General features: G+C 38.5%; 1 protein-coding gene across 2 annotated transcripts; it reads left to right on the top strand.

Moving 5' to 3' along the window:
- The first annotated feature begins 1,800 nt into the window (after positions 1 to 1,800).
- Positions 1,801 to 24,124, top strand: CRBN (cereblon). 2 transcript variants are annotated; one of them, XM_059823167.1, is made up of 11 exons: positions 1,801 to 1,867; positions 5,602 to 5,714; positions 5,876 to 6,078; positions 6,965 to 7,114; positions 10,496 to 10,658; positions 14,756 to 14,818; positions 15,545 to 15,629; positions 17,253 to 17,368; positions 20,461 to 20,525; positions 22,077 to 22,208; positions 23,776 to 24,124. In XM_059823167.1, exons 1-11 carry the CDS (start codon positions 1,801 to 1,803, stop codon positions 23,957 to 23,959), a joined length of 1,341 nt encoding a protein of 446 aa, XP_059679150.1. In that variant the 3' UTR covers positions 23,960 to 24,124. The 2 variants fall into 2 exon arrangements, with proteins under 2 accessions (XP_059679150.1, XP_059679151.1); XM_059823168.1 differs by having other exon boundaries at positions 1,840 to 1,867; positions 5,605 to 5,714.

Raw genomic sequence — 24,124 nt, 5'->3', positions numbered from 1 at the left:
CCATTATGGTAAGGAAATTAGACTGCTATTTATCTTGAAAATGTGTTTCTCTCAAACACTTTAATTCTGAAAAAAAAAAAATTAGTATTTTGCTTGCTGGCTAATCATTGTTTTACTCTGTCACTGGTCCAGGGAGAATATTATTGCTGAACTGAAATTGGACATACTAAAGAGAACTGCAGAAAGTACAGAATTTTGCCCTGTGAAAAAGGCCTTGTTTGGGAGATAACAAACAGGGCTGAGATAGTGAGGAACTGTGAAATGCTCGGGAGCACTGTATGGGATTTAGTGATTTGTAAGAGTCTCCGATGAATGCCAACAGTAATAAAAAGTAAGCATTTAATAGAAAGGGAGAAATCCCAGAGCCATGACCAGACAGGTTTGTTTGTTTGGGGTTTTTTTAAAGGGGAAGGTAATGCTAATAAATTATGAGATAGAGCATTTGTGTAAGAGTTGGGCAGCCCAGAGGCAGCCCCACTGAACTGACTTTTGGGGCCTATCAGCCGGGTTTGGATCCCATGCCCCGTTTCTGGTGATCACACCAACCTCACATCAGGACAACACTTTGCCATTTTAGCTGACAAGTCTCAACCTTTTTTTTTTAGCAGCACTACAAAACACGGTCTTAAACTTTTTTTTTTTTGAGTAAAAAATTAGTTTTACCAAAATGTCAGTTCTCAAAGAGAGGAAACCATTACTTGTGCACCAGCAAGGCACAGTAAGCGCCATGTACAGCACACCTGAGGTTTGGCACTACAGAAGACATTAAGCCATGGATGCACCTCAAATACTCTGCCAACCACCCAAATGTTTTTGAGGCGCAGGTCTGGCTATTGAGAAGGTTATATTCGAAGCCTGTGCTGAGTGTTCGCACAGCCGGTGCCTGAGGATCGGAGCCGTGGTTTCATGGCAGAGGGGAGGTGACGGGCTGGTGGGACAGGCCGGATCTTCAGCGGCAGGAAGCGACCCAGCGAGGCCCAGCAGTCTCAGCTGTGCACAGGTACCGAGGTCTGTCCCACGAATAACGCCGGGCACTGCAACCTTCCTGCGCCAAGCGTAGCTCCCGGGCTCCTCTCCAGCTCAGCGAGAGCTGGTCTCCCTCAGGAATCTCTGCTGGGATTGCACGTAACCAATCGTTGTGTTTACTGTATCTGCTTCGAGCTATTGACCCCAAAGGTGATCCATCATGGATTTTATTCACATCCATCCCCCTTCCCAGAACTCAGAAGACGTGGCTCAAGGCACAAAGCGCTTGAGAGATGCAATAGGTGCCACCTTGGGAGGCTCTGCGTCCAGGCGAGGTCAGCCATGGCCAGGTCCTCTGAGGAGAGCTGGCACCCGGGGGCCCGAGGCACACGCGGGGCCTCGTCCCCGCTGTCCCCTGCCACCCCCCGAGCCCCGGGGACCCCCAGGGGGAGCCGGGAGACCGCTCCCTCCCTGAGGGGCGCGGTGCCGCCGCCCGCAGCGGCCGCCCTCGCCTCAGCGCGGCGCTGAGGGGCAGCCCCCTGCCCCCGCGCCCGTCCCTCCCGCCGGCGCTCCGCGAAGCCTTTCTCAGGGCCTGCAGTATAAAATAAACCCGCGGGGGGCCGGGGCGGGACGGCACGAAGTTCCGGGAGCCGGCGGGCAGCCCCCGAGCCGCCAGCAGCCCCTGTACTCCCCGAGAGCCCCCGCTAGAGGCCGCCGCGCCGCCGCCCGGGCCGCGGCTCCTGAGCTCGCTCCAGCGGCGGCGGCTCGGGCTCCTCCTCCCGCCTCCTCCCCCCGCGCCGGCGGCTTCCCAGGCTCCTCTCCGGGTAAACAGCGATGGCCGCCGAGGAAGGAGGTGGCGAGCCCCATAACAACATGGGGAACCACCTACAGCTGGTGCCCGGTAAGGGCCGCGGCCGGCTTGGGGTGCGGGGGGAGCCGGGGGGGGCTCCGGGCCCAGCCGCCGAGGAGGCGCTAGGCTGGGGTGGGCGTGAGGCGCCGGGCCGGGGCTCCGCGGGCGGGGAGGGGGCCGGAGCCCGGTGGGCGGGCGGGATCGCGGGGAAGGGGAGGCAGGGAGAGCTGGGGGGCCTCAGGGGGGTTGCTTGTGAGGGGGCACGGGGCGGGAGGCGATGTGGGGAGCGGGGACTGCCTGCCGCGGGCCTGGGGAGAGGGAGGGCGGAGTGGGGCCGAGGAGGAGGTTGCGGGGCTGTGTGGGAAGAGGGGGAGCTCTGGGGAGCCCGGGCGGCGTTACTGGCCTGGCCTTTGGGTGGGTGGTAGGCGGTGCAGTGCAAACGTTGGCTAATGGAGCTGCAGCCTTCCTACGGCAAGTAACTGCTGTTGGCACGTTGGTCGCGCACAGCCTGGATTGACTGAGTCCGTAATTCTGCGGTGGAAGAAGAGACGCTCAGTCAGTGGGTGTTCAGGCATTGGCAACTGATCGGGTGAAACGTGCTGTGCGGTTTCCACCAAAGTGGGCAAACGCAGACACTCTTCTCTGTAGATATGGACTTCTCTAAAACCAAACAAAGTCTGAGGAAAACATTTGTTGTTTTAGAAAGTCTCCACTGAATTTAAATGCTCTTGAATGCCATTAATAAGCAGGGAATATTAGGAAAAATGTCTTTCCTGAGAGAGCGGTGAAGCACTGGAAGAGGCTGCCCAGGGAGGTGATGGAGTCACCATCACTGGAGGTGTTCAAGGAACGTGTGGACGTGGCACTGCGGGACATGGTTTAGTGGGCATGGTGGGGTTGGGGTGATGGCTGGACTTGGTGATCTTACAGGTCTTTTCCAACCTTAGTGATTCTGTGAAGCAAGCGGTACTGTGCACAGGACTTGAGGGCACTGTTGGATTCCACACATTGACCAGACTTCTGCAGTATTTATGCTGGCATTTGTAGACCAGCCTGGCTTGTCCATCCATGTACACCAGCGTGATTCCTCATGGAGACACCTATTGCATAATAACATGTGTTTTTCTGGTTTAGCATATGGTGCCTCCAAACTGACAGGAGATTATATGGTTTTGGAAGCAGCTCGTGCTGAGCTGGAAAAAACATTATTTCAGAATAAGCATGCAGAGGAGAAGGTAGTAGTAAGTCCTGCCAGTAACCAATGTTATTTCCTGTAGCAGGAAATTCTATGTGCATTTTATGCCTGTATATTTAAAATAATATGAAAATATTTCCTGAATATTTTGGGAAATATAGCCTTAATATTTCCTACCCTGTTCCTGTTTTTTTAAATGAGGTTCATATTTTTTTTTCTGCACCACGGGGTTGAGAGTAGATTTGGTAGTGTTAGTGGGCTGGGCTGGGCATCCGGCAATGCCTAACCTGCCACGAAGGAAACGTGAGCCATGTCGTGCAGGGTGCCTTTGGCACTTGCCTTTCTCTTGTTTCTGTGTACTGGAGGTCTCACTAATCTTGAAATTAAAAAAATCAACAAAAAATATGCATAGTTAAGGGTGTAACAGATGCAGTTTCTTTTGCCTTCCATCTCCTGCTCCTGTAGTGTGATTGAGGAGGAGAGTGAAGACGGTGGTGTTTTTTCGACACTCGCAGGGTGCTGCTGCAGTAAAATGAGTCATCGTTCCTCTCTGCCACCACACAGCAGCTAGTGTGCGTTTTTGGCAAGAATGAACAAAAGTTTGCAGGGCATGGTTCTTTCTAATCAACTGCTGTTAATTTGTTTTGTGTTCAGAAAAACAAGTGAAGCAGCCTCTCTCTAAAAGGCTGTTAAAACTACTAATGATTGATGCAACTTGATGAGAGTGCATGCAAACCAGAATATAATTTTTTATGAAGTCACCTTCCCTCCCTGACCCTGCACTGCTGTCCCAGAACTAAGCAAAAACTTCCTACTCTTTCCCTCCATCAAGCTAATAAGCAAAATGCTGGACATTTTGTAAGTCTTAAACGTTTTGCAATCATTTATGGTTGGGGTTCCTAACTGAATGTAAGGGAAGAGAAATTTCATATAGAAATGGAGCATTTTTTACAGTAATTAGGAAGATGATGTCTTATTGCTATTAAGTTCTGTAATTAGGTAAAACACCAAAGAGATTCTGTAACCTCTTTTCTTGTCGTGCTGGATCTTTTCTTGTTGAGCTAAATACAATAGAGGATGGAGCCCTAACATCAGCATGTCATGCTCTGCCTCCTACAGAGAAAGTTCTGTAAATGTGTGCTATTTAAAAAAAAAAAAAGTGAGGTAAAGCAAAAAGAAGACCCTTGACTGAACATCTTGTAAAGAATACATTTAACAAATGTTTCTGAAGGCTGAAGAGGGAAAGAAAAGATTCTCCAAAACCGGCTTATAATGCATTGTTCTCTTGTCTTCCCACTCTCAGAAGTAGTAAAATCTCTGTGAAAGAGTGGTGGTGCTCCCATTTCTGAAGGAAGACTCCTTCCTTCTGGAGCATCTTTCTTTTGTAAGATTTGCTTACAGTACCTTTCACATAAGATAATCACTCCACCTTTTAAATTTTCAACTCTGGATTATTTCTTAAGAAGATACTAATTGCAAAGGCAGGCAACTGGCTAGACTATTGCAAAGATGTATCTCTGCCTATCTTGTAATGTACTAGCTTTCAAGATCTAAATGGTGTTTTTCAGCACCATTGGGGTTATCCATTACCCAGCAGCTATTGTTTTAAGAATCCTGCCGATTTGTTTTGCAAAGCTTATGATAACATCTATTTTAGATATAGCATGGTATATAAATACTGTTTGTGTTAAAAGAAATAGGATCAAGTAATACAGTTACAAAGGTGTGCTAATTACATTGCATTTGTTTTGGGTGAGTATTTGCATGCATACATTGTATGGTAATGCACAGAACAGTAAGTGAAGCCAGCATTTTAGAGAGAAGTGTATTTTTTATTTTCCTCATTATGTTTTTTAATTTAATTTAAAATATCTGTACAGATTTTATACAGATAAATGCACTATTTGTTTCCAAAATAAAACATACTGATAATTTAACTGTCCTCTTGCCTGAAAGTAATTTTGGAATTGACACATGGAACTGAGAAATGGGAAGAAAGTCGTAATTTTTAAATACTATTTTGTACCTGAAATTCTTCGCAGGGTCATGTTATTTGCTTCCTTAGTAGGAAGAGGAGGAGAGGCTGACAGCAGTGAAATTGTCTAAAATACCAGCAAGAGTCTTTGCATGAATATAGAGCTTCAGATTGCTTTTAGCTCGCTTGCTTTATGTGTGCAGTTACATTGTTCAGGTTTGTACTATTTTAAACGCTGTGTTCAGCAGCCTACAAGAAATTAAGTTATCTGGCATCCCAGTGTACAGGCAGAAGACATATAGAATTGAGATAAGGAAATACTACTGTAGTGAAAATCTGAGCTGACAGAATTTACTTTTTCTTTTCTTCCAAGAAAAGTTGTTCTTTAGCTTTTCAAAAATAAATTACCAGCTTTTGACCCTTTCTATAGAACGGTGATTTTGCTGTAACAGCAAGAAAATTATTTTTTCACAAGTTTACAAATGTGACAGTTGCTTCCACATGAAAGGCTGTAGCTTGGGAATATTGAATGCATTTCTATGGTTCTCTGATTTTGCTCAATATCTTAGTCTTTGCTGATTGATTTCTATACAATATTCTGTATGTGCTTATTAGCAGAGAGCGAGGAAGAGGATGACAATGAAATGGAAGTTGAAGATCAAGATAGTAAAGAAGCTGAAAAGCCAAACGTCATTAATTTTGATACCAGTTTGCCAACATCGCATATGGTATGTTCTTTATATATAGTCCATTAAATATGTCTTGAAGAGGTTTTGTTTTTGTGTAATTCTATTGTAATATCCTTAAGCCAAAGACCTAATTTTATTTTATCCTTGTAAGTCACCAAAACTTCTTATACTACTGTCATTTCCTTCCTTCCTGTTTTCAGTATTTAGGCTCTGATATGGAAGAGTTTCATGGAAGAACGGTGCATGATGACGACAGCTGTCAGGTGATTCCAGTGTTGCCCCACGTGATGGTGATGTTGATTCCTGGACAGACGTTACCTCTTCAGCTTTTTCGCCCTCAAGAGGTTAGCATGGTGCGGAATTTAATTCAGAAAGACAGAACGTTTGCTGTTCTTGCATACAGGTAAAATACACGAGTGGGTTTACTGATGGTATGCAGCATGTCTTTTTAGCACAATTTCTTTGGATACTAAATTAAAAGCAGATGGTTGCATCACTTCTGTGGTGAATAACATAAGTCATAGTTTGAAATTGTTTGACAAAAATTGTCTTCCAATACGTAATGAAAAGGTTTTCATGTCATATTGGGTAGCTGCATGACAGTATCACACGTTTGTATAGATAAACAGTAAGTCTTGATCTGCTTTCCTTGTTTGAGCATCCTCTTGATTTCAGTAACTGAATGCATTGCTCCATCCTGCTTAAAGAATAAGCCTTGATCTGAAATGTAAAAATCAGATTCTTGTTTTGAGAATTTTTGTTGTAAAGGTGTATTTGCTTGTTTTGTGTATGAATTAACAAGCATAGACAAATGTTTCACAATAGAGTTCAGCGACAGGAGGTGATAGAAAAGCAGAAAAGATAAAAGGCTAATCTGTGCTAGAAGAAGTTGGGAATGTTCCTCTCTCTTCCATCCAATTTACTATGGTTTAATGATGTAGGAGGTGGGAACAGTTATTTTTAGAAAGTCAATCTAAAGAGGTTTTTGTACTTTCAGTATCTGCATTTGAAATGCAGATACATTGGTGATCCCTGTGTTCCCAGAATTTCACCTCTAGACCCTAAAATAATACCAAGTCAACTGGCAAAACCCCCCAACCAAACAAAACATTAGAAATTGCTTTTAAAATGGAAAAATAATGATTGTGGTTAGTTGAAGGTATTTTACCAAATTTACTTTTTTGATAAGACTAATCATGTACACTCGGTGCAGGTAGACTAACTCGTGGAATCTGAATGAATAGTGCTTTTTGGAGGGTAAGTAACCTTTTTAATTCTGTTACTTTTAGTAACGTACGTGAAAGAGAAGCACATTTTGGAACAACAGCAGAAATATATGCGTACAGAGAAGAGCAGGAATATGGAATTGAAACAGTCAAAGTGAAAGCAATAGGAAGACAGAGATTCAAGGTGCTTGAAATAAGAACCCAGTCAGATGGGTAAGAAAATCATGTATTTAATTCTACATGCTGCAAATCTTGTTTCACCAAGACATTTACATTTTACTGCAGGTGCATCTGTCCTTTCAGTCACAAAATTGACTAATTAGTATAGATATTAATTGAATGCTTAATCAGTAGCTTCTCTGGTTATTAAGGACTTCTGACATTTCCTGTTCTAAGACTGACGTCTTAGTTGTTAACAGCTTTACTATAAAATTCTCTAAAGAATAATTACCTGTAGTTTGATTTGATGTGTGTGAGAAAACATCTGTCAGAATGACTTCGTTTCTGAAAATTAAGTCAGGAAAAATATGTTGATTTGCCTGCATTATAAGTTCTAAACCTTTATTTCAAAATCTCTCACATCTCTGTTTCAAACCAGATGTGAAATGAGAGGATACAACATCAAGTGTGTGTCTTCTGTTGTCTTGTGGCAAGCTTCCCTGATAGTGACCAGGTTCTGTTCCTTTGAAAAATTGTAACTTTCAGTTTCTGAAAGAAGACCTTCATAGAGATGGTCTGCATTGGATGTGTTCCACTTCATAACTTTATGTGCAATTGCAGCTCTGAACCGCTGCAGGCAAGGCTCTGACACTACAGCTAATAACAATATGCTTGTCCTTTTTGTACTTGGAGTGATATTTAGCTACTGAGCCTCAACAGCATGCAGAAGGATTCAGCTGCGTGATATGGAGAGGACAGTAACTGTGCCCAGAGGTGTGGTGGTTTTCATGGGAAGCTTCCGGTGAAAGGGGAGGACTGGACTCTGATAATAGTAATGGAGAAATGAGTCGCTTCTCTTGTTCATTTTTTTTCCCTTTGTAAAAACATAAAAGCACCCTGAGATTTGTGGGTAAATATTTGAATATGAAAATAGGTTCTTGATTTTTTTGCTATCCACACGCACCCCATCATTTTCAGTTTCTCAAATACTAAATCTTGTTTATTTTAATCATTGTCACAGTTTAGTACATCCTTACCTTCAGCAAGTCTTACCTCTTCCTTTCTGACTGTTCACTGATACTTCACTGATAAAAATTGCTACTTCTGTTATTGGTTGACAGTTCTTCTCACGTGCGTGTCAAACACACTCAGATCAGCTTTGATAGGGGTATTCTCTTCTATATTCTAGTCCTGTTCTTTTCCATATTCCCATGTGATACTTTTGATACCTTGAGGCTCCTCTTCTAGCCAGTTTTATCATACTATGTAGTTAATACGTTTGCTCTGTACCATGCATTGCATCGTGTGCCTCTGTCAGCGTCACTGTCCAGAGACACAGGCTCCAGACATTGATCCTGTGAGTATGTGACAACTCTTAGCACAATTGCTAGAGGTTTTTGTAATCTTTTCTGCAAGGCAACTGACATCTTACTCCAAATCTGTAAATCTAAAGCTAATCATCTGTATTCCGCTATTGTTCAGTATTGTGGCATTGCTTTAGAAAGAGGCCTAGGAACAGTCTGAGCTCAGCATTTTCGTATTCTTTTATGACCTGCAGCTGAAGAAGTTAAGAATATGTGTGCTACTTGCTCTATCTCACTATCTAACATTTGGTTACAATTAATATTCCAAATTTTACAGCTTAGAAAAAACCATTGCTTGAACACAAGATGGCAGTACTGGGACAACTACAATAACAGTGGTGTTGTTGCTGAGAATTCAGTATCCAGAAGCAGTTAAGATGTACAGTGATTTTTGTTGTGCTGTTAAAGCATTTTATTATGATGACTTTATATCTACTGACTAGTAGAGATCACCTTTAGACAGCACGTTCACAAGTTTCACTCATAAACAGGAATTTTAAAATGTATGAAATAAAAGAGGTGAGATTGATTTTTCTCATCATGGCAAGCTCTAGATTTGTTGGAATGACTTAAACTATATAGAGTTACTCTACTTTCAAATACTGCACATCTTGTGAGTTTGCGGAGTGTTTAGTGAACTTGCACGTCCTAATGCTGTTAGTGCACTTTGGAGACGTGAGCCTATGTTCTTCAGATCATCCAGAGGAAATGATCTTCTCCGCAGGTTATGAGACGCTCTCGGGACTCCTGTGCCAATGTGCTAACTCTTTCTATGAATGAGCCTGGTATCGTGGTAGTTTGCTGCCAGTTTTGTCTGTACATCAGAGGGACATAAGAAGGGAATTGGACAGAAGAAGAAGAATGTTTAATGATCCATCTGTACAGACAAAGCATTTTCTTTAAGATCATGTTCCTATTTTTCAAGTATTCAAGGCAACTAACAAAAGAAACAAGCATTACCAGCCTAAAATCCTTTTTGATAAAGAGGGAAAAGTATTGAGCTTCTTTGCAAGAAAAAAAATTTCCATAGTTCTTGGTGTTTCTGATTACTAAGTGCTTGTGGCAAAACATCATTTTATAATTTATAGTAAGTTAACAGAGTTCAGTGTTGTTCCTGTGAGTAAAATTGGAAATTTGTAATGACATGCATCTTAATATTTCAAGATTTCTGATGCATAATAAAATGTAAAGTCCTTCCTGCTAGACAGTATTCTCAGTAGCCACATAACTGTTGCTGAACTCTGTGGAATAGGTGACCTGGTGGATGCTAGGATATTAATAGATGGTCAGAGTCTATATCCTGTTTCTGCTGATCTTGAACTCTAGCTAAGCACATAAGCTTTTGTGGTTTGAAGATAGTGAACTGCATTTCAGTTAAACTTCCTTTCTGAGGTTTTGATATGTAATAGCTGACTGTTAGTTTATACCAAAAGTAACTTGAGGAGACAAAAATCTAAAAATACAATGCTGACAGGGTAGAATATTCTGCTGTGTTGCCACTGCCAATCTGGCTTTAATTCTGTCCACCACAATCCCGACAGGTATCTAGTGCTTTAAAATACAAAGGCAGCCCATTGTATCCCATGGAAAAGGAAGCTAACTGTGAGAGGGAGAAAAAAAAAAAAAACAGCAAAGAAACTTTTGCTGAAAAAGTTAAAGCAGTGATCTTTGTAGAGTTCTGTATATCAGTGGAAAAAAATCTTGGAAAACAGCTAATTCTGGTTTTTAAAGGAAAAGGAAAAATAGAGATTGCTTCTGTCTTCAATTTAGGTAGATCAAAGTCCAGCCAGCACAGTGGCTTTAGTAATACAGCCAAGGGCATGAGATAATCTGCATTCTAGAATAGTATATGTTTGGTTTGCTACAGACATGCTGTATGCTCCCTAAAGTAATTTGATTTACATTAATACAACTTTTAAAATCTGAAATTTCTTGCTGCATAAATTCTATAGTACTATGTAGCGATTAGATCTATTATACAAGCCTATGTTTTTGTAAGCAGTAAAATAATTTTTTTGAACTCTTGTGTATGTGTGTCTAGCTCATCTTTTTCTTTTTTTTCTTTCATCAGAATCCAGCAGGCTAAAGTACAAATCCTTCCTGAGCGAGTGCTGCCTTCAACAATGTCAGCAGTACAGCTGCAGTCTCTCAGCCGATGCCATGTATTTCCTTCTTCGAAACCTACAGTGTGGCAGGACCGAGCTATACATCAATGGTGGCAGAAATATCAAAAGGTTAGAAGCTAGTTATGGTGGTGTTTTTCTTTAAATTTTTGATGGTATTTTGAAAATCAGTAAAAATTCCATCTACTCATCTTTAGAGGAGGATGCACAACTGGGATGCTAGATGCCAACCTCCTGCTTTTGTCGCATATTGTGTGATTGTTTATCAGCCATCAACAATGGGGAAATACACATTTTGTATTATGAGTTCTCTTTTGGTTTTAATTACAGTATTATTAGATTAATATTATTACATAATAATTCATGTAACATTACAATTATTAATTTTTTACATAATCGGAACACCTCAGAGAGGGTGCTGGTTGGTAAAGCTTGTAGATGATGAAGTGTTGGTGGAAAAAACAGTAAGTTTATAGGATTTTATTTGTAGGGAGGTCAAAGAAGCATCTTGATTTTTACTGATGTTGCTTTGACAATAAAAATACTGGCAATCAGTGTTGACAGTGCCAGTGCTCTTGCTTTGTACTTGTCATGGTGGTTTGGTTTTGGAAATAAGGATGTTTTTGTAACTGTTTCTCTGTGACTGACTGACTGATTCAGGTAGAAGAGGTCTTTAAAGAGCAGAGGTGATTTAGAGGTGACTCCCAAATTTCAGTGATGAAACTGAAGATCTGTAACGTCTTAGTTTGGAATCACAACTCCGTTTGCTAATTTTGCTTTAAAACCTGCATCATTTAAAGGATTAACTTCTGTACCTGCAGTCACTTGTTTACAGAAAATGTGGATCTATGTTAGAATGACAGACTCAGGTGTTTTTAACTCAGTCAAATGTTCCCACACAGATGATTTTTGGCTAACTAGGCGGTGCTTTATGGTTTTTAGCATGCTTTACGTTGCACTTTCATCTTGTAAATTTTTATATAACGTATCTAAGGTTCTTGCTGGCTTTTGTGCTTAGTCATTATCTTTGTCAGATCACAGTATTTCTATACAATCCATTTATTCTGGCTAATTGCACATGTATTTCTAAGTCTGGTTTTTGATTTTTTTTCTTTTTTTTTAGTATTTGTTCAACAGATTTACCTTCTCAGATATTTAATATGTAATCCCCTTTTTTCCCTTTTTTTTTTAAACTGCGTTTAGAAACATTCTTAAATTTTATTATGGTACTAAAAGTGATAAGATAGGGAAGGGTCATAGAAATCTCTTATTTTTTTCATGCACTTTGCATATGTTGACATAGTCATTATTAGCAGAAGATGGTGCTTTCAGACACAAAGTGGGTGAATTAGCAGTTCTTACCAATTTTATTTCCTAGAGCTTTTTTAATAAATATGCAGACTTTACACTTCTAAAGAAGCAGAGGTGAAATAATCATTATCAGGATGGTGGTATTGTCATTAGGGAACTAGTTTCTACTTTCCTAGAACCTAATTTTGCCTCACTGGCACAAATTCTGTCTTTGTCTGTTTACAGTGTTTTTGCAGCACTGCAGCTGTGACAGTACTTGGAATCAGGAGGGAATTCACACTGAGATTGTAGGGCAGAATTTTCAGGAGTCCTAAGTGGCTGATGCCAGGCCTAAGCTACAAACTTCGCATTGCTCAGGAGAATAATAAGGTGTGATTTGTGCTGGAGACAGCTGTGCTGTTTAAAAGGTGCTAAAAGATGCATTTATACAAGTGAATGTGCGCTTTTACCAGTATACAGCGTTTTCCTTTAGGAGTCTGAAATAAAATGTACTGTCAGAAGGATAATTTTGCTGAAATAAATTATGTTCCCCATAATAAGCACCATGCTAGTGTATCATACTAGCATAGCTATACCAGCAAAAGCCTTTCAAGTGTAAACCTAGCTCATTCTCAGGCACAGTGCAAACTTTTCAAAGACGGTCATTAACAGTGGACTAATATGCACGGTAAGGTTAATGGGACAAGAGTTAGCACTGAGGTCAGTAGGAGAGGGTGTGGTGAAACAGGGCAACCTGACGCTTTTGAAAAAACTAAAATTGTGGCTTATTTATTATTTAACCCACCGTTTCAGTCAGTGGCTTATAAGAGGAAAGATACCTTGAAGTTTTCTGTATTTGTAGAGATCTTTGGAACTACCTCCAGAAACTAATACAGAATCCTAGTAAGTCTCCTCTTTGTCAGATGCAGTTAAGGTTTGGATTTGTTTTGGTTTGGTTTTTTCCTTCACTTTCCTTCCCCCAGTTTTGAACTCTGTATCAAAAAAAAAAAAAAAATCATTAATAACAAAAAGCTATTGATTCTTAGATCTCTTGAACAAGTTCATCTATGAGTTAACAAGCCCAGAAACCCTCAGTTTAGCAGGGGTGGGGGTGGAAATCCCTTTCCAAGACTGAGTCTGTCTGATGATAGCTGAAATGCAGTGCCCATGTTTTGGGGATTGAGATGCAGATCCAGTAGGGATCCAGAGTAGGGGTATTTTCTTGTTGACCTCCATCGCTCTACTGATGTCCGTTCTTACTGATGTCCGTAGAACTATGACCGTTTCCAATATGACAGGCTGTACCTCTGTATATTTACTAATATAATAAGAAACATCAGAAAATAAAATTTGCCTTTTAAGAACAGTTTCTGCTCCATACAAGAGCTGACCCCATGTCAGCTGTTACAGAAAATATACTTGCTAATTAAAACAATAACTTGAGTTTTGGTGTTCCTGAATTCTTTCTTCAAAGTACCATTTGCTGTGGATCTTAGTCTCTATTGCCTGACTTTTTTTTTTTTTTCCTCATTTGTAAAATAAGGATAGTTGCCTTCAAAGGGAAAACGAAAATTTAATTTGTAAGTATTTATAGAACAGTTTGAGATCCTCTTTTGGAAAGCAATATGGTTATGTAGTGTACTGCTTTTTAGATTTTTATTAACCTAAATCTATAAATTTAAGTGTTCTGAAGTTACTGTTAGAGAATTGGTTAACTAAGCAAATAACCTTACACTGCTGAAAATGTGGTGGTTAAGGAATTCAGTTATAACCTAGGTTTTCTTGTCTGCAGGATATGCACAGGCAATACACAGGCTGATTTTTTTTTTTTTTAGAGGTGATATTGGTGGCTATTTGTATTTTGTTGTATAGATATTTTTGTACACAATTCAAGTGAACGCATTAGTCACGTTCAGAGTGAAATATGATACAGTAGCATGGGCAACTCCTGTTAGTAAAATTTTTAGTTTGAAAGAATACCCTTCAATAAAAAATAGTTATGAGACCTTCAGGGGTTTTTTTCTGTTGTATTTGTTTTCCTCTTCCACATTTGTTTCTTGCTCACTGCTCTGTTTGGGTCTGAATTTTTCTTCATAGGATGTTGTTAGATGGATATAGTACAATATTTTGTTTACTGTCTTTGGGAAGTCATAACAAAACTGTTTGGTAGATTTTCAGTAGCCTGGCACAAGCATTGATGTTCAGTAAGCATTTCTGAAAACATGTTTTCCATTAAAAATAGATACCAGAATGAGCATGGCTAGCAATATATGATTAAACATCAAGACTGTCCAAATTTTCTTAATCCGTAATTGTCCTGCTGTGAGAAGACATCCTCTGGAACTCCTAACTAGCATGTTGGTATTTTTGATGATGTTTTTAACAGATTAGTTTTTCCATTTTAAAAATATCATCATAAATCCTTTGAATTTCTGTATGTTAGCTTAAAATACCTGATATGGCCCATTAATCTCCTTCTTTCATTTTATTTATGCATTTGACTAGTTAATCACCTTACATAGTGGTTTGCTGTAGTTGCTGAAATAGCAACAATTGATGGAGACTAAGGAACAGATGCACTATCTAGTAGCACTTAAATTCTTTGAACTGTCCAGATTTCAGATAGATGCTCTTTTGAAAGGCATGATTTCTTATTACTGGACATTAGAAATAATTTTAATGCTGAGGCAGGTTTTCTGAGAAAATCCATATATTGTCCGTCTTGTACAGAAGTCTTAGCTCTCGATGTATTTGAGAAGTGGTTTGGAAGCTTTACGTTGAAGTACTGGTCCTGATGGTGATCATTTGTTGTATCTTTAAATAATCAAGTATCTATTCTCTGTTTTATTTGTTTGAACAAGAACTGCCCCTAAAATCTGCTAATGTTAAAGAATAAATATTTGTGGGTTTGGTTTTAGAGGAAGTTCCACTGTGCAAGTTTGACATCTTGGCCTCCCTGGCTCTACTCTCTATATGATGCTGTAAGTTCATATTCAGTGTGTATTACCAAATAATCTACAATTAGTTTTGTATGTTTTAATATCTAATTATTGGAAAATGTAAAAGCTTTAATTTTTCTGGCTCATAAGTTACGTTTTAAAGAAGTGTATAGCTTTCAGTTTATCATGAAAAGAGCAGGAAGGGCTTCCCCCTCTGTGTAGTTGTTCTGTCATGCTAGAGCATGTCTTTGGGGTGGATAACAGGTTCAGGTTCCTGCTGTGTTGTCTTGGAGCAAAAACTTGATCCTCTGTCCCACATGCTCCAGGTGAATGTCCTAACCACCAGCGTGCTGGATAGTCTTAGGTCCGTCTTTCCCGTTGGAGTTGGTTTACTCTTTAAAATGTACATATTTCTTTATATACATATGTATATTAGTACATAAAGTAATTAGTGTAAGAGAGGCAGAAGAAGGGAGGAGGCTAGTCCTCATCTCATTTGTACAGTTCTAGAATTTTCACAGTTGTCTCCTTATCTCAAATGAGAGTTATAACCACCATGGGCCATTGGTTCATTTTGGCCCGTTTCCCATCCTATTTTGCTCATAGTTTAAAATATGTAGATACAAAATGAGTCTGCAATTATTGTAAGTCTTGAAAGCTAATGTCCGCTTAGGGAAAATAGCTTACCCTACATCTTGCTTCCTTTTTTTTTTCCTAAGAAAACAGAAATACCTATGTATTTAAATTAGGCTTTTCTTCTAACAAAAGGAAACCTTGATGGAAAGAGTCAAGAGGCAGCTACATGAATGGGATGAAAATCTTAAAGATGAATCTCTTCCAACAAACCCAATAGGTATGATGTTGTTTAGCTTATGAACTCAATTTTTTTTTATGTTTCTGAAGAAAACAAAACAAAACTTACGTAATTACCTTTTATTGACAGTCCATCCATCACTTCCAGTTTCCAAGAAATTTTGATGATTGACTTTGACAAAAGGATGATAGTGCTTTTAAAGACAAACATCCTCCAACCATGTGGAAACATGTTCAGTAAAAGCAATAGAACTCCATTGTGTTCCATGGCAGGAGGAATGTGATTTAAGTGTTTCATAAGAAAACAAGAGCCAAAAGCATACTACATTTTTAAAATTAGCTTTATGTAAGTCTAAGTGCTAGTATATATAATATCTTGTTCTTACTTCTTATTACCTCGTACCAGACATAAGGGAAAATAGCACCAGTAACCTAATCGCAAAAAAGTTGGTATCAGATGTCATGCCTTAGCTGGCATTGGGGTTATGCCCCAGTGAACAAGTCTCTCCTCTCTGCAGGCCTCTAGGATCCAATAAAATGGAAATTTCAGTTGGAGCGTTTCTAAGGGGAAAAACATTCTTTCCTGTGTAGACTCTCAAATGTCTAGTAAGCGGGAAGTTCAAACTGGACCCTTCAATTAAAGTCAGTTAAGCACCAAATACAGGTCTGGGCTCAATAGTTCTGATGTACATGGAACTCTGATTTGCCTAAAGTACTTCCCATCCACTTTGCCCAGAGTGCTGCTTAGAGGACCATATATGGAAAGCATATGAAGCAATCCGAAAAGAAACAAAAAAAATCCAGTATTTTTTGGCACTTCTTTTCTCATGATTCACAGCACACTGATGTTTTGCTGACTTAAGTTTTCAGCCTTTGAATTCTTTTACAGGCTGTGAGGAATGGGATGATTTCCAGCTTGGCAAGGTTTTTGTTAGCTAAATTAAAGAACGACTGTAGTAAAGTCCACTACCTTTTGTGTTTGTGCCTTTTCATACCTGATTGAAGTTGCTGCCTGAGAATTTACTGTCGTATTAAAACTTCTTTTTAAAAAAAGAAGTCTGTCTTCTTGACTGAATATTTTTTGGATCTAATTTTTTGTCTGCATTCAAATGTGGGGAAAAACCTCCACAAGGGAGTATATCCAGAGTATTTCTTTTTCCTTCTCACAATGTAACAGTAAAGAATACTTTCTTAGTACTAATGTGAGTAACGTAACTTGGTTGTAATTTATGAAGGAGGTGTATGGTTTTTTTTCTTTAATTTTTCCTTCTCTCATAAAAGCATGTCTGTCTTTTTGCAAAAAAAGAGGAAGCGCAAGCATAAAGGTAACCACCAGTGGTTGGAAAACTCAGTAATTCACTGTCGAAGTGGAAGTCTGTATCAGACAATGTTCTCCTGGGGTCTGTTCTGGTTTTAGAATGCATTACCTTACTAGCATTGTTCAGTCTCCATCACTGGTGATCTTCAAGTGTGGATTAGACAGATATCTTAGAAGAGGTTTTGCATGTACATGATCCAGCCTTAGGGCTGAAGGATGTACTGAGATGACCTCTAGAAGTCTGTTATAAACCTAAGTATTAGCACTCTATCTGTAACTGAGTAGAAGTAGTAGGTTTTATTTCTCTCTAAAATTCTAACAGGCCTGGTACTTTCTCATTTCTAGATTTTTCTTACAGAGTCGCTGCTTGCCTGCCGATTGACGATGCATTACGTATACAGTTGCTTAAAATAGGTAGTGCTGTTCAGCGACTCCGGTGTGAATTAGATATTATGAACAAAGTGAGTATTTTTTCTTTACTTGTCATTAAATTGTTCACACAAAAAAATAGGAGTGACTGTTACAATCAATAACAAAAATTATGAAATTTCCAAATAATACTTCTGGAGAGTGAATTTGGGTGTTCTTTTATTTCTTCCTTCCCCTTTAAAAGTTTGCTCAAGAAAGGTGCTCTGTCTCAACACTAGGCTTTATGTTTGGCAGCAAGCAAGAAGCACGTAATAATGCTTTTGTTAGAAATCATATTTCAACACCTCACAGCACTTTTTTTAGCCAAGAGATGGTGCTAGAAGTCCAATGTTGCTGGTAACCGTCTTAAGAACATCATAACCCCATATTAACAGTATAATACACCGCAATCAAGTGGCTTTGTGCCATGAAAACTTGTGGATTTTGTAACAAAAGATAAGTCTTTGTAGCATTGAGCTATTGAGTATAAATCTAAGTATTAGACTGATAGGATTTTTGCAAAAGACATGTGTTGACTTTTTAGGTAATACCTTCTTAAGATGTTCAAAAACTTGTCTTCCCTTCTTTCCATTGCCATGGCCATGTAATGCTCTAAATGTAGGACATTAAAGTTTTATTTTTACATAGTACATTTGTTTATAATAATACATGCTTTCTTAATAACTACTATAAGTAATATTATATATTATAACTGATAATGCAACTAAGTATCAGTCAACCTCCTGTTGAATCTGGCTGTTTTAGGAACAGCATTTGCAACAACATCTCCAACAGGAGTTCACATTGCTGTTCTCTTTCCAAAGAGAAAATGCTGAAAAGAGCCATTGGTATAAACACAAGTTTTAACTGTAAATTTGTTTGTGTTTGATAGTGGTAGCTGGAATATTTACCTTGCAATTCTTGAATGGAGAGACAAATTAATGTTTTGTTAATATTAATATAACTGTAATTAATATTTAATACAGCTGTATAGAATAGCTGTATACATCCTGATTGACCCTCACCTTGCTGGTTGTAAGCTTGCTGGGGATACTAAAGTGCTGTCTCAAACATTGGTATAACATAACCCCAGTCACTGTTGTGTTTGTCTACTGGATATAGAGCAGTGGAAATTTTGCCTGTTTCCCTAAAAAGTACTGCCTGTTTCTGGGCAAAAGAAAACCCCAGTATCATTTTAATACTGTTCCTCTTCCCAAAGTTCATGTCATGCAGCAAAAATCTAAAAGGGAATATACAGAGAAAAGGAGACAGAAAACATCTCCAAATTCTGAGACAAAAATGGACAGGTTTTTGTGTGAGGCTCTGTAATCAGATTAAACTTCATTTGTCTTTCCTGAGTCAGAGACTAAAAATATTCAGAAGATACTCAGGTACTACTAAGAACTGTTCATGTTCAGTACATTGTATATTTTCTATAAATCCCAAAGAGACAAGAGGACTTAACTTACCCTCATAAAATGTAAGGTAAAGTTGATTTTTAGTCTACACCAAAAAGGTGTTTCCTTCATCAACAGGTGACATTTTATTCTGTAAATGTGTTTAACTGTTCTGTATTAGTGTGAGAATGGTAAGTGCGTTATGGCTTTTTACAGTATTTTAGCAACATGTATTTTGGTGAAATCCAGTCTATTTAAGCCAGGGTTCTTTAATGAGAAAGGGTGCTCTGGCAACATAGCGTATATTTTGGTTTGCTTGAGAAGGACAGACTTAACATGTTTCATTGTTCAGAATGTAATTTACAGTAATATAACTGATTGTAAGACCTGATCCATTGTCTTTTGTCTTTGATATCAGGGAATTGTATTGTACTTTTAATAGCTTTTCCTGTTACTAAAGACAATTAACTGTTCCTGTGCTTATTTTTAAAGGAATGTATATCACTTACAGGTATAACACTTCTGTGAATTCTGCTTGAGAGTGCTATTTGTAGTAATTAGATAGGTTTGGAACTGGAGGGATGGAATTACATAGCTGTCTAAATTGGATTCTGAGAGGGATATATGAGCATTAGATTATAATCTGTGAGTAAGGGTGATTTAGAAGAGTGAGTGATAGCAGGCATTCAAGGTCCCTGGCAGGAGAGAAAGGCCAAGTGAGGTTTAAGAAGGGAAGTGAAGAGAACTGGTGTATGATAAATAGCATCTGTATGGTAGAGCGATTTTCCTCCCTCAGTCTCCAAGATCAGTAGACAGTGTGTTGGAAGTGTGGGGCAGAACCTGTGTCACCTGCAGGAAAGGAGCTGGAGGAAGTTGAAATGCAGCAACAAGCCCAGAGCATCTGAATAGAGGAAAAGACGGAGTAAAGACTGACATAAGCCTGTGTAGTATCACATGAGTGGAGTGCAGGAGTCAGAGGTCAGGGAAACTCAGAAGCACAAGCTGTGATTTACTCCAAGTTTTAAAAGGAAGTACACTCACACAGCGACTTGTACAAGTGAAGAGCCTAGGCACAGCATTTTGTTCCAAAATATAGTGGATCATTTTTTGGGTGATTTCACATGCATTACCCTTAAAAAGAGGTAGAATTAATTCACCTCCTGAAAATTAATAGTAGTGTTCTACTAAGCTGATTTAAATGCTTATTTTCTGGGCAATGGCTGTGATGAATTGTTTCGTTCTACTTCCTAGAAATTGTAGAAGATAACTTAATCTGTTATAATCTTTATGTAAGATGTATTGATCTTTCTCTTATTTTTCTTGAGGAAATTCAAAACCACTGATCTACAGTAGTCTCAAGTTTAGAAAAACTTAATGGTTGCGTTTGTACTCATCTACCTTTTCTGTGTTATATCTTAGAAGTGCAAAGGTTTTTTTCTAAATTAGCTTTTAAGGACCTTAGAAGGTTGACTCATTTATTATCTTTGTGTAGTCAGATTCTCTTTACATTGTGGGGAAAAAGTATTTAAAAGATGTTTTGTCTTTTAGATAACAATGTTTACCATGAATAATAGAAATTTTTTTATCCTTTGCTAGAAAGAGAAAACATAAGTGACTGCTGCCCAGATAAACAAATGAATTGGTATGAAGTCTATTCTGAGGGAAGGGGAGAGACATTTTTATTACTTGCCACTGTACTGACAAGTGTCTGGAAGTGAATGAAATTACTCTTTGTTTATCTTTTCAAGTGTACATCTCTTTGTTGTAAGCAATGCCAAGATACAGAAATAACTACCAAGAATGAAATATTCAGGTGAGTTTATTGCTCTTGATGTTTGGGAGGTTCTTGATCAGAAACATTGGCACAGCAAAACAGATTAAGCTAGGTTATGTTTTATAACTATTGTGTTTTCCGCAGCTCTAATAAAATTTAAGTAAATATTTATAGGGGATTTTTTTTATAAAACAAAACCAGGTTACTTGAGCTTTTTTAATAAAAAGTTAGTACATCCAAACATTAGCGTGTATATTGTAACCAAAGTTAGTGTGAAAAGCTGTGTTATGTCACCTAGTCCAGCACCTTGCCACTGAAGAATTATGTACTCTGCAGTGAGTTTTGAAATACAAATTCTTTACATAAAATTTTTTGTCCTGTTATTTCTGAATACAATTCATGAGATCCCAAATTTTATTTCTCAGCACTTCATCCCAACTTCTATGCGTCAGCAGTCTTAACAGCAGATTAAAATGCGCTAATTGGGTGATATAGATAGGATCCCAGGATGTTGTCATGTAAGGAAATTGCCTATTTATGTCGTTAAGAATTGTGATACCTTTTTTATTTTAAGAATATAGGGTTTAATCCTAATAACTGCACTAGGCAGTATGTTCGCATTATGCATTTGACCTATACAATATCTTCCATGTTCAATGATGAAAAGACTATACATTTTCCAAATAATTGTTGCTTCTGGCAGTCTTATCACCATTTTAATCTTGAATAACTAATATTTGTCCATCACCTATGATAATGTGAAGGCTAAAAGATGTCTTGGTCTAACAAAGCGAGACTCCCCACAGTTTTCCTGTATCAGTGTGATAAGAAGCTGACGTTGTAATTAAAAGCAATTTCTTACCTTCTAATCAAATGATGGATTCCAGAAACCACGATTCCTGCTGTGTCGATATGATGTAATTTAACAGAAGAATGATGAGAAGTTAGTGTAATGTGAATGAATATTTTTGCTTACTTTTGAAGTTAGATTTAAAAGTACCAATATAGATGTTACTTGGTTTTGTTGGAAGTTGCTATTCAAAAGCAGCAAGTAAAATAAATTATGAGTCTATCATGTACCTTTTCTTTTTTATACTGAGCTGTAGGTTTTTGAGGGAAAGATTAATAACCTCCTTAAATGAGGTAGTTTTCCATAGCATCCTGTCAGCTATCCTCTAAGTAACTTGTCGCCTTTAACAAACAGCTGGGTGAGGATCATCTGAATGCAAGAATGTTTTAATCTTTACTCGTGGTAATCTTTTTAAATACCTTTTCTGAAGTAGGGACTTCATAAGTAGGTAGTGGGAATAATTTATGTCAGCGATGAATGCATCAGATTTATAACACTGGACACTTAAATTTCTGCAATTCAAAGAAAACTTGACCGATGGTATTTTACACTAGTATCTATTTGCTTTCAGTTTTTAATAATATAATTAAAGGTACTTTTTTTTTTCTACAATCTAAAGTGGTTCTTTTGCTATAGAAAATAGTTTCAAGCATGGTTGGCAGTTTTTCCTCTGTTTACCTTTGACAGCCTTTGTTTTTTGTTTCTTCCTTGAACTCTGACAAAATGATTGTCTGTTGTAGTTTATCCTTATGTGGACCCATGGCCGCATACGTGAATCCTCATGGGTACATCCATGAAACCCTTACTGTATATAAAGCCTGCAACTTGAATCTCAGTGGACGACCATCGACAGAGCACAGCTGGTTTCCTGGGTAATAACAATTAAAAGAAATTTTATTAGTAAATGAGAGAAATCTGGTTGTAAATGTATTCCTGTGACGGTGGAATGGTAAATACGTAATTCTTGAAACATATGCCGCCATTTTGCTCATATGAAAAATAGGAAAGTAAATTTAGATTTTTTCCAAAATACAGGATAAAATGGAAAATTCAGATAGAATGTTTTCAGAATTTCTCTGGAATTTTTTAAGTATATGGAAGTCTGAAGGTTTTAAAACCTAGTCTAGCATCTGAGAGCTATAAAGAGGATACTGATTGTCTGGGAGTTTCTTTGTGTATAGTTTTGTGTAAGTCACAACTAAAATCATAATTGTTGTTTCCACGCAGCTTTCTTTGATCATAAAGTAAATAAAGTGCAAATGGAAAACATAATATATTAATGCAGTTATTCTACTGAGATACTTTTTGTAGATTTAAAAACTGAATAAATGTTACATTAATTTAAAAATCACTAACTTTGTATTAGTCTGATTTACCTTTGGGGGTATTATTTATTTAATTTTTAGACTTGCTGTCTGTAACAGTAGCAGAATTAATTGTCAAGATCTAAAAGTCTGCCTAATAGTGAAGGTTCTTGCATCAAAATGTCACCCCTCTCTGGTAGCTTAAATTTAATTTTTTTTGGCTAGGCAAGCATGCTTCAGGTGCTCATTCAAAACTTTGAATATTTAACTCTTGAAAATAGCTCAAATGTCAAACTATATTTGAATTTTAGTTTCACAAAAATACTCTTTATACATTTTTACCAGATCACTTTTCTGTGTCGTCCTTTCTGTGCCAGTGTCAAAAATCATTCTTCTGTCCCGTTTGGCTATCATGTCATCTTCTAAAGCAGCATAAAACAGGATGTTGCGATAACTGTAGCCAGCCCAAGGTTCTTGGCTAATGCATGTACACATTTACTCTTCCATTTTCTCGCGTTGATAGTGGTTTTTTTTTTTTAATTATCACGTAGCACTGAGTAGTGACTTGGAGGGTGTGTGCACTGAGTAGTGACTTGGAGGGTATGTGCCTGTCTATCACAAGACATGCATGCTTTAAGACTCCCTGAAGAAAACTTGTGGCTTATCATATCTGGAGTTAATTTTTCTCGTCCTTATGTGTTTTCTCAGCAATTTTCTTCTATGAGGGTTTTAAAACATTCATGTTCTGCCTTTAAAGCTGTTAAAGAAAAGCTCCATTGTTCTGGAAAGTGCAGTTCCCTGTTAATCTAGGAACAGTGCAAAAATCACTTTTATTTCCATTAACTAACTTACTCCGAGAACCATTTTCTGACTCTTCTTTAAGGCACACAGCATTTCATCATACTGTTGAAATGTTGTACTAATAAAATGCTTTAGTTGCTTTCTCTTGAAGGCTGAATTTTTTTTTTTAAGATCTGCGGAGTTTTTAGGTGGGAGCTTGGCACCTTGATTCCCAAAGATTCTTGGAAAACCTAGCCTGAGAGTGAGCTTACCTGATGAGTGAGCTATGCTCCGGTATTTTTAAAATGTCTTTTCCTTACATGTTAGCATCAACCTTTTGTTTTGTTTTCGGTAGGTATGCCTGGACCATAGCCCAGTGCAGAATCTGTGGGAACCATATGGGATGGAAGTTCACAGCTACCAAAAAGGATATGTCACCTCAGAAATTCTGGGGATTGACACGGTCTGCTCTCCTGCCTCGGATTCCAGAAACAGAGGAAGACTCTGGCCACGATAGATCACCGTTACTCTGCCTGTAATCTAGTAACCTGCTTTGGAGACAAACAGGCAGTAGCCTGTCTCTTAAATGCATCTGCTCAGTTCTGCTTCTGATGCTTACTTAAACTTAAAAAGCCCAAGAACCCACACACAGAAAACAACCAAACAAGTAGACTCACTACATTTGGGTTTGGTGTGCATCCACA

This window comes from Gavia stellata, chromosome 12, assembly GCF_030936135.1.
Source record: "Gavia stellata isolate bGavSte3 chromosome 12, bGavSte3.hap2, whole genome shotgun sequence".
NCBI classification, from domain to species: Eukaryota; Metazoa; Chordata; class Aves; order Gaviiformes; family Gaviidae; genus Gavia; species Gavia stellata.
Note: the sequence above shows the minus strand (reverse complement) of the source record. Positions and strands in the feature narration are given on the sequence as shown.